This window comes from Brachyhypopomus gauderio, chromosome 21, assembly GCF_052324685.1.
Source record: "Brachyhypopomus gauderio isolate BG-103 chromosome 21, BGAUD_0.2, whole genome shotgun sequence".
NCBI classification, from domain to species: domain Eukaryota; kingdom Metazoa; phylum Chordata; class Actinopteri; order Gymnotiformes; family Hypopomidae; genus Brachyhypopomus; species Brachyhypopomus gauderio.
The window spans coordinates 5,470,483-5,481,716 of NC_135231.1; the positions used below are offsets into that span (position 1 = coordinate 5,470,483).

The 11,234-nt window shown below is 43.7% G+C and overlaps 1 protein-coding gene across 2 annotated transcripts in view; it reads right to left on the reverse strand.

The window, feature by feature from the left end:
* The window catches only part of tafa1a (TAFA chemokine like family member 1a), a 27,422-nt gene extending 24,522 nt beyond the window's left edge, over positions 1-2,900 (reverse strand). The window contains exons 1-2 of one of the 2 annotated variants that reach the window (XM_076983733.1): positions 2,535-2,900; positions 959-1,088 (exon numbers count right to left, since the gene is read on the reverse strand). In XM_076983733.1, the coding sequence (XP_076839848.1) occupies positions 959-1,088 (130 nt within the window). In that variant the 5' untranslated portion in view covers positions 2,535-2,900. The remainder of the gene's footprint in view (positions 1-958; positions 1,089-2,534) is intronic. The other variant, XM_076983732.1, reaches the window with a different exon arrangement.
* Between the last annotated feature and the right edge of the window lie 8,334 nt (positions 2,901-11,234).

The window sequence follows — 11,234 nt, forward strand, 5'->3', positions numbered from 1 at the left end:
CTATATCACGTATCGTGTTATAAATACAGTCATTGTGATCGGCATTCATTTAGATGCAGTCTAGGATATATCATCCTGGTTCTATTTTTATGGCTGCATTCCTCTCCTGTGATGCCTGTACTTACCACCTGCCACAAGGCAAGACAAATAACGCTGTTAGATGAGAAGGACGTGAAGATGATAAGGACATGAAGGCGGGCAGTAGCAGTAACCAGCCTGGTCCCTTTCTCTACGTACACCAAACAAAAAAACATCTATGTTGTCCAGACACTTTTGTCTTCTCGTTTGGTCCTTCAAACCTCCCAGCTCCGACTGCATCAGCCAGTGCCACACAAGCAATCAAAAGGTTGCTATCTAAATAGCAGATAATCATGGCAGCTATGAATGGCTTTTCACCACCCACGCAGTGTTTTCATGCGGGCAGCCAGTGTAAAGCAGCGGTCAGGGCCCACAGTGGCTCTGAGGTCACGACACAGAGCTGCAGCCGTGAGGGACAGGGCGCGTGTGGACGTGAGCACAACACAACAGTATGGTCGCTGTAACAAGATGTTTAGCACCTGCGCATGAGGGTGTGTGTGCATGTGTGTGTGTGTGTGTGTGAGAGAGAGAGAGAGAGAGAGAGAGAGAGAGAGAGAGAGAGAGAGAGAGAGAGAGAGAGAGAGAGAGAGAGAGAGAAAGAATCTTTATGTTGAGACAAACACATAATGGAATGAAATGAATAATGAATAAATAGTTCAGTAACACTATGTGTAATTAATGGTAATGTTAATTTGTAAGCGTAGTGTTACTGCATATTCTAATGTCACTCTGATATTCATTGGCCATGGAAAGTGAACGTAGAGGAAATAATTGGACGTTGAGCTGAAGCAGAGGACTGAGAGACTTCAGCAAACTTCAGCTGCTCCATCAACTCCAGTCTGCAGAGCGAGGGGTGGAGAGAAGACAGAAGCAGACTCACCCAGGATCTGAATGCTGGTTCCGGGTGGTGCCAGGTGCTGCTGTATAGTCTCGTAGAACGTGGCTTCACACACCAGCATCACTGTCACACTGATCCACAGCCACAGCAGCCAAGACATCCCCACACTCATCTGCCGAGACACACACACACACACACACACACACACACACACACACACACACACACACACACACACACACACATACACACATGTACACACACACACACACACACACACACACACACACACACACACACACACGTACACACACAAGTACACACACACACACACACACGTACACGTACACACACACACGCACATGTACACACACACAAGTACACACACGTACACACACACACACACACACACACACGTACACACACACACACGCACGCACGTACACACACACGTACACACACACACGTACACACACACACGCACACACACGCACACACACACGCACACACACACACACACACACACACACACACACACACACACATGTACACACACACACACACACACACACACATGTACACACACACACACACACACACACATGTACACACACACACACACACATGTACACACACACACACACACACACACACATGTACACACACACACACACACACACACACACACACACACACACACACACACACACACACACACACACACAATGTACACACACACACACACACACACACATATACATCGTTACAGTGTTCCTTTGGTGCTTCTGTAAGTACCATGTTCAGAAACTCCATCTCTTTATTTTCTCCCCTGTCTACACATCCAGGACTTCACCATTACATACTGTACATCACCGTCTGCCCACCTGCACACGCACACACCATGTGTACTGTACCAAATGTACTGTGGAAAGTACTTCACCTATCAACTTACTTCACCAACTAAATCAGCTACATTTATAAACCTATACAGCTGCAAAAATCTGTTCTGTCCCATTGGTGATGTCATTCTGGGTTGATGAAACGAAAATAGATAGATAGATAGATAGATAGATAGATAGATAGATAGATAGATAGATAGATAGATAGATAGATAGATACGTTCTCTCCCTATTCTATCTTTAAGCCTCTTTCTCTAATAATCTTAGAGTTAATTACATTGAAGTGACAATGAACTGGTCTAATTTCTTCTTCAAAACATCTAGCAACTACGTGCGTCTGACTACGTGCGTCTGATATAAAGTTTATATGATGTGAGAAAAGCTAGATAAATATATACAACCATTTTATATGTCATAATACGATTTTTTGCGAAGGTAGGAGAAGAAATTGTACTTAATGGAACTTATTTGCAAACCGGATATTTGGGACACAAGGGGAATAGCTTGGTCGAGAAACGCATTTATCGCAATCTTCTTTCTCCTGCTATATGTAAACCTCCAAATTCACGCTTCATCTGCGCTCCGACACAACGGTCCTGTAAAAACTACACGATATGCTGAACATCGCTCTCAGGTTTGTACTTCACACACCTTGTACACCTTCAGCGGTACAGTAAGGGAAACCTGGGCACAAATCAATCACCAAATGCATTTCTTACCTGTGTAATCTAGAAGTCGAAGAGACTTAACGCGCTGTTAATCCATTCTTTGTGAAGTTTTAAAATTTCCTCTTTCCTGGTTCTGTTTTCCTACATCAACTCTCGCAGCTGCCTGGTGCGTCGCCTACTCAGCTGTCTGTTCCTTCAAGTACACGATGAGTGAAATCTCTAATGAGAGGGGAAACGCTATTGAACATTTAAACTCGAGTGGTTGAAAGGTGTCGGTGTAATTTAGAGGAGTGCAATCCGGCTCAGTTCACCCTCCAAACGCTCTTTCACTAGCACACCTCGCAAGCGTTATTTTCCACTCCACATTTAAAGCAGAAGTGAAGAAAGAGCAGGTCTGTGGACTCTCTCTCTCTCTCTCTCTCTCTCTCTCTCTCTCTCTCTCTCTCTCTCTCTCTCTCTCTCTCTCTCTCTCTCTCTCTCTCACACACACACACACACACACACAAACTGTCTCTCCCTCTCCCTCGTCTTCAGCGTGAACGAAAGGAATGTCTGATCCAGGGTTTTTTGTAAGAAAGAGAAAACGATTTGTTTTCATTCACTATGACACAACGTGACTTTCAAAACCTGACATTACATTGTCAAGGAAGGCAAAATGATTTAGGATTTGTATGTACCGTACAAACCACTTCATACCTAACCTTGTAACTTATTTCATTCGTTCTTTAAATTGTTGCCCTTAATATACATACATTTGCACTGTATTTGCAAAATATGTATCAAATTTTGCCAGAATTCACTTCATTGCTGCTTCACACTCAGATCGCATGGTATACCTTTATATGTATAGAGAGTTATAATCTAAATGTCAGATCCTAGCCTGAGGGAGAGACATTTTTAAGTGCTTCTGTCCTTATGTGCTTCTTCATGTTTTGCCACATATTAACTTACCTGTCCATCATATGTCCAATCTGGAATACACCAGCATTAGCGCGGGGCTTTATAGGCGAAGCATTACTGAGGTTGCCAGGTATGACCTCTAAAAACAAACATATATTTATATTTTAATAAATATTAAATATTTATACAATTAAATCACATTAGAGCTAATTTCTTCTTCAGAAGGATGGAGGACCAACACATCAACGTGGCGTCGGAGCTCTCTCGCCCGATAGCCCCTGCAGAAGTACACTAAGGACAGGACTGTCATGGATAAATGCCATTAGGTAAATTGCTGCATGGATTACAATGTTAGCCGTCCCCCTCAGCAGCTGCCGAACAGCCCATCCTACATTAATGTTCATCATATCTGACGCTACACGTTTTAATTCACGATTTTTGTGTTTACCACAAGAAACATTTCCGTATAGCTTGACATCCGAGAGGGTAAATATGAAGCGAGGAAGAGGAGAGACGATGACTGCAACACATCATCCTCCAGGCCTTTCTAAGGTGCAGGATAGCAGTGACATGCCCTAACCTGGGCATCAGGAGTCAAGCTACTGTTCCTGGGGTCAGATTGCAGTGGAGACACACTAGACCATGTAAGACAAATCCCCGTCTCGGAGTTCAGTCAATGAGAAGCTCACCGTCCCTCAGGACTAGTGGAGGGGGAAGAAAAGGAGTGTGTTCAGCTCCTGGACTCCCTCTAATGATGTTGTAGAAATTTCCTCCAACACATTATGCCTCAAACTTGCACAGACATACACAAGCGTGCACGCAGGTATGATACTTAAATGGCTTCAGTGCCACAGTGATTTCTTCAATTCCTGAATCATCAGTCAGCAAACTAAGTCAGCACTGGACTTTTTCTTTATTATGACATGAATGTCAGGATCACGATGCAACATTTAAACAGAACGATGCATGACCTTACGTCATTATCAAACTAAGTGAAGCACCTCACCTCCGCTCCATTCTTCCGCCTGAAGATCTGTGCCATATACTCTAACACAGTTATAACTCAGCCTGCCAGCCAGACAGGCTGTTCCTCCCATGAGAACCTCCCTCTGCCTGTCCTAAAGAGATTACTAATGACAGCGAGAATCAGAGAGGACTCTTCCTCCTTCCCCTCTGGATGGCCCTGACATCCTTGCTCTGCACCATAACATAATTAGCATGCATATATTTGGCTTCTGAGGCAAAGCTTTGAGGTGTCTGTACTTTTGTGTTCTGTGGAAACCTTCAAGTCACATTAGACAGGCCTCCATCCCACTTTGCAGCCATTAAAGAAGTTAGCGGACTGAGAGGGAATTTAAATGTGCACATTGCGAGCTTGTGAGAGGAGGCTGAGAGGACGTTCATGGCGAGCTGTCTGGTATGATGAGAACCCTGATTAAACATTTAACTGATATAAGACTCGCTCACACAGAGCACGTGTAGGTCAAGAGGATGTGATTAATGTAAGCCCTTGATTATAGCTTATCTTAGAACTGCATGGCCTGCAGTGTTTTCGATACGATGAGGATTCAGAGTCCTGCTTCAGCAGTGGGGTGGCGTGCAGGATGTGGGGGTGTGTCCGGAATGACTTAGGCAGCAGTGTGTGGGCCGCACAGGGGCCCGAGGTGAGCAAAACCCATGATGTTTCTTCCTCGTGTGTTCCGGGCGTCAAGAACTTGGACTGATATCTCACACACCTGCTGCACACACACGTGCATGCATGCACACACACATATACGCAACCACACACACACACACACACACATACACACACACACACAGAGACGCTCTCACAGATACACACATCATGCTACCCCAGAATTCATCTCACTGTCAACTGACAAGTGCTGTCTGAGGTAGGATGGATAAAGGGAAATTTCAGGGGGTGGAGATAGAGAGAGGGGGAGAGAGAGAGAGAGACAGGGGGAAGAGAGAAAGAAGCTGACAGACAAGATGAAATGATTTAAGGAGGGAAAACATATGAAATATATAATATACGAAGATAGATAGAAAGATTTTGAGACTTTAGGCTTGAGTGTCAGTGATCATTCAATGGTTGGCATTTCTGCCAGCACCAGAAGGCATATCCCAAAGGTCCACAGCAGGGTTCCAGCACCACAGACAACAACAGGCTGTTACTGTTATTTCAGCACCACAACTCAGTGGACAGCGCATATATATATATATATATATATATATATATATATATATATATATATATATATATATATATATATATATATATATATATATATATATATATATATATATATATATATATATACTCACACACACAAACGCGCACACACACACACACACCTGTGAAGAGTCATGGCTATAGCCAATTAACCCTAATTGGTGGTGGCACAAAGGAGGGACATGTAGAGGACAAGGTGAGTGAGAGGACACGCACTCATCTTATAAACAAGTGCTCCCTGCACATCCCCGAGGAAACCAACAGAAAAAATACTTGCAAATAAAGGCTTCCCGGAACCAGCACTAAAGCGAAGACAGAATTACACCAGTTCACATACCTGTGTGACTTTGACCTATCTGTTCAGTCTGCAGTTTGCCGTATATATGACTCCCCACACACACACATAAGCACCTTCCAACCATTCTTAATGATTCTAATCGAGCTCCTTTATATCCATCGGTGTTGATTACCCTTATTCCTGTATTGGGCTTTCACAGCTGGCCAACAACGAGTCTCCTCATTTTGGAACGTTTGCATGCACACAACAGCAATTTGGAAATTAATGAGCGAAGGTGCCGCGATTGGTGGCGAAAATGAAACATGGGCAGATGGAACTGGATGTGAGTGTGGAAGTGCACGCTCTGGAATGCTGATGAAGATCTCCAGAGAGAGCATATGTTCCTGCTCCTGGCTGGGGCCCGCGTTCCTCACTAATGAACCCAATGACAGAACTGCTAAGCAACAATTTCCTTCAGCCCATTCCCTGTTTCTCCGACACCGGAACGGAGCGGCGACCGCGTGCAGGTGGAGGCTGTCCGGGGCTTCACAGGGACGGCGTGTGGCAGTGGCATCTGGATGGCTGTAGAGCGTGGGGTATCTCTCTGAAACGCTCAAGCATGGACGTGTGTTGAGTGTGCGGGTATGGATCTCACCATGCAACGCCCTCTACCATTATGTTAGACATGCCCTTATGACCTTGCACTCATGCCAACACAAGGATATCGTAGACAGCTAAAACTGTGCTGGTGCAAGAAGGAGACATGCCAAGACTAGATGTATTAGTGGCACTGTGAGATTTTGCACATTGGATAAATTAAGCCAAAAACTGTCCACTCCTTTAGAAAGTGTTATTAGCTTGTCTAATCACTCATCACTATAATTCATGCAGTTTTTTTGCAACAGACCAGCCAAATTTGACAACTGAATTGTTCCACTACGTAAGCCTATGCTATTAAAATTCTAGGGTGATCTTGGAAATGGAGTTTGTCTTCTTGACCATGATATCAGGTGGTCTACAATAAAGGTTGGAGCATAATTATTGAGTGTTTAAATTAAATGTCAGAGATTGGATGGTTGGTGATACTGATGTTTGTGGGAAGTTAAACAGGCAGAGTGCTCACTCCTGTGAGAACGGTGTCTGCAGGTCTTTGCTTCAGCTCAGCACATTCCCACATGTCTTCACTAATGAACTTGTCTCCTTATAGAAAACACACCCTAATTAGTAAAATCCTGTGACTAGAACAAATACCTGTAGGCAATAAGCCTCATAGGATCCAGCTAAGAATCACTGCTTTCATTTCACAAACCCAGAAGTCTGGCGAGTCCCTCGTGTGAAGCTTTAACAAAAGAACCCTGATTCACATGTTTTATCACATTTCTACACAATGTCAGCTTGCTCTGATCATGTCTAAAGATTCATCCAGTGGCACCTTGTATAGCATTTTAGACTCGGCTTCGTTCAAAGCAACTCATCAACCTTTTCTGTGCACCGGGGAGATAAGATGGACAAGACAGAGACTCAGACGGTGACTATTGCAGGTGCTTACATCATCCCTCTGATTGGCCAGACAACAAACATCTTTGATGACATCATGGAATGACGATGTTCCGTGCAAATGTGTATTTGAAAATTTATTTTTAAAAAAGGAAAATAATGTAACTTAACCTAAGTCAGTATTAATGAACTACCAACACATCTATAAGATAGGAGTCTGTATGTTATGAGCTTCAAGTTACCTGATTCATTGAAATGGATCCCCTCCAGTGGAAGCAGCACACGTGGAGTTTAGCACAAAATGTCAGGGTCACTTTTCTACGGATTAAAGCTTAGACGGGCTTTCAGGAAAGGCTTGTCGGTGTGGCTCTCTATTGGATTCTTTTGACTGCTGTCTGAAGCTTTTATTCATGTTAGAAAAGACCAGACCAGCACAGACAGCATGCTTATTTCTTACATCTCTGAAATTCCCCCAAATATTAACATCTAAGACCCAAAATGGCGAAGGCATTTGTGCCTGTTTAGGGTCTTGTTTTTTGCGGGAAATGGAAGAATTTCTTCAACATACCCATAAGACAGTCCTGGTCCAATCACTGAGCTCAGCTATCCGTTTTCTTACCCTTTTCTTCTAAACAGATGGATCTGTCTGTCATGTCTATTTGTGTGTGTGTGTGTGTGTGTGTGTGTGTGTGTGTGTGTGTGTGTGTGTGTGTGTGTGTGTGTGTGTGTGTGTGTGTGTGTAAGAGAGAGAGAAGGAGTATGTGAGATATGTGTTTGTGGTGAGCAGCAAAGGACATGTTATATATCAGTGGGCTGGGGAGATTGCCGGGCTGATGGGCAGAGCCCATGCTGGGCCTTCCAGACTAACATGTCTGCCTGAATGCACTGACACAAAAGTGGCCTGCCTCTCCTTACCACTCCAATTTACAAGTCCATTTTTGTGAATGAAATCATTTTCCCAACATGGACAGGGTGAAGAAAACCCAAAGATTAAAAAGAGATGTTCTTGAGACTTTCTTGGGATGCATATTGCATAAATTAAGATCCATGGGCTCATAAATTCCTCAGAAATATACAAAACCAACTGAAATGTTCTGCCTCTTGGATCTGAGAGCATCTGTCAGTCCTGGGCAGTAATGTGAGGCTGAGACTGGTGGATGGATGTCCGTCCTGTTAAGCACTCTGGAACTTGGTGTTCAACTCCCTGGAGAATGAGCAGCAGGAAAAACAACATCTATATCTCAATGTGTTCTTGCCATTGAATATATTAGAAATGTCCAATAGCACAGGGAAGCGTTTTTGCATGTGCGACCTTACTCTCCGCCACAGGCACAGTGATGAAATTCATGGTGCAGGCGGGATGGTGGGTAACGCCTGTTTCCTGCATTCATTCCACAGGCACAGGTGACTTAACAACACCTCCCCTGCCATAATGCGTAATCGTTAGATTAGGACAGTAGCTGGTGTTGTGCCTTTTGTAAAAATAAATGAACCCAAATGATTAGAATTAATAGATTTTGCAGCTCTATAATCTACTACCATGACCCACTAACAGGACTTGTTCTCAAATCACTCATCCTGTCTCTCGTCCCATTAAACACAATCAGATGCCCTTGCTGCAAATTACTTACTTAGATGGCCACATTCACTAAATAAAAACTAAACACCTCTGTCTATGTAAGGGTGGCACTCAGTCAAAATGAGCAAACATAAAAAAAACTGTTTAATTATAGATAAAGGCATAACAGGACAGTCTTTAACTTAAATGTTATTGGGGTCAGTTTATGGGGTTTAGTTCTGTTAACAATCAAATGACATAATTAAATGCATGACATCTAAGAACCATTAAGATAAGTCGCTTTTTCATGTTTTGTAAATTTTAATCTTCTTTCTATCTGTGATGGGGCAGATCAAAGCACTTTCAGTAGAAGGTAATTGGAAAAAGGTTTTTACCACTGAAAAACATGTACCACATTCAAGGACCACTGAGCCTTGTAGATCCGACTGCTCTGCTGTGCGCATTGATTAGCCAGACTGACTCCGTCTTGTCTGTTCACTCCAAACGTGACGATACACCAAAGGACGTTTACAACTGGAGTTGGTTAGGGTTTTTTTTTTTTTTACTTCTTGGCTAAGCATATGTTTCGCAGTCCCCCTTTGCAAGCAGAAGACCAAAATGGTGAGTATGAATCCTGAAATTGCATTCTATCCCTGCCATGAAAAGAGATTGCCTGGCAAGCAAGCACCCACCTTGCACTACAACTGCGGTTGCCAGGGGAACATTTCTCATCCCCAACGAGGAGCTCGTGAGTCAAGTTTATTACTTTTGGGAAACGGGGTCCTGCCTTTATCTTGCTGAAAAGACTCATAATTATTGCCCTGTAAATTTATGGTACGTTTCTGGAAGAGGAAAAGTGCTGTGAGGCTGCCCCCCCACACCCCCCCATGTCCCTGTAATGCATTATTGATAGATATGTGCCCTCATCATTCAATGGGTGTGCTTGCAATATTTCAGAGGAACCATACAGCAGAGGTCTTTTGAGAGACATTTCTCTCCTTTGTACTCTGTGTGTGTATGTGTGTGTGTGTGTGTGTGTGTGTGTGTTTGAGAGAGAGAGAGAGAGAGAGAGTGTATGTGTGTGTGTGTGAGAGAGAGAGAGAGAGAGAGTGTGTGTGTGTGTGTGTGTGTGTGTGTGTGTGTGTGTGTGTGTGTGTTTTGTATGCATCAGGAATGATTTAGAGAAGAGAGATAGAAAGAGTGCTCTCATTCAGCCTTCAAGACCATTATGAAAGTACAGTGGTGTTCTCACAGAGGCCTTTACTACAGCAAAACTCTGACATCCCATTCGAAACTGTGGGGGACCCTCACAGAAGGAGCGCGTCTGGTCTTTTTGAATCTATCAACACCAAGACAACCTAACCATGAAAACCACTGTTCATGATGCAGCATCATCCTTTCTATAAGTTGTGTGTATTATTTAATTCTCTAAAAAATCACCAACAATTGCCATTCTCAGTCATTCTCTACCATTCTCAGTCATTCTCCACCATTCTCCACCATTCTCCACCATTCTCAGTCATTTTCCACCATTCTCCACCATTCTCCACCATTCTCCACCATTCTTCATCATTCTCTAACTATGAAGAAATCCCTTTCATTATTCCCTGGCATTTGCAGCTGTCTGTGCTGGGTGAAGGTCTGGCAGGGAGCCGTTAAACCACAGGGAATGTTTTCAGTGAGCAGTAACTACAGGGGGCAAATGAAGCCCGAGCCAGCCTGTGCTGCGCTTAATCATCACTATTACATGGGCTTTGAACAGAAGGACGTAGGCCCTCTGTTTCTAATTGGCCCATTGGCTAAGTCACCGATTAAATGGCCAGCTTGTTTAGAGCACAGTTTGGTGCATAGCCAAGAGATTAGCGGTCAGAAATGAACCTGGCTCACCCCCCCGACCTTGGTTCATTATCTGATTGCTGTATTCGAGTTCCCTCTGGATAGAGAAGCGATGTGGATCGGGCCAAGGGCGTGTTATTCATTCACGGTGCCGCATATCCACCTCTGCTAAGCTTACACAGAAAGCACCAATCAAGAGCCTTCATTTCATCTCATTCGTCCTCCTCCGTAGTTACTTCTTTCTGTGCTGTTTTTTCCCCCTGACCTTGGCCCACACTCAGACTGCATTATGTATTCTGTGTGGTCTCAGCAGACAGTGTAACGGTCTGCCTGCAGTCAGGAGCACATAATCAGGCTGTCTCATAATCTCACGGCCCTGTCAAAATGCAAATATAACACCTTTTAAACGTCATCTGTCCCTCATCTTTAAGGTTTCATGTGCTGCTT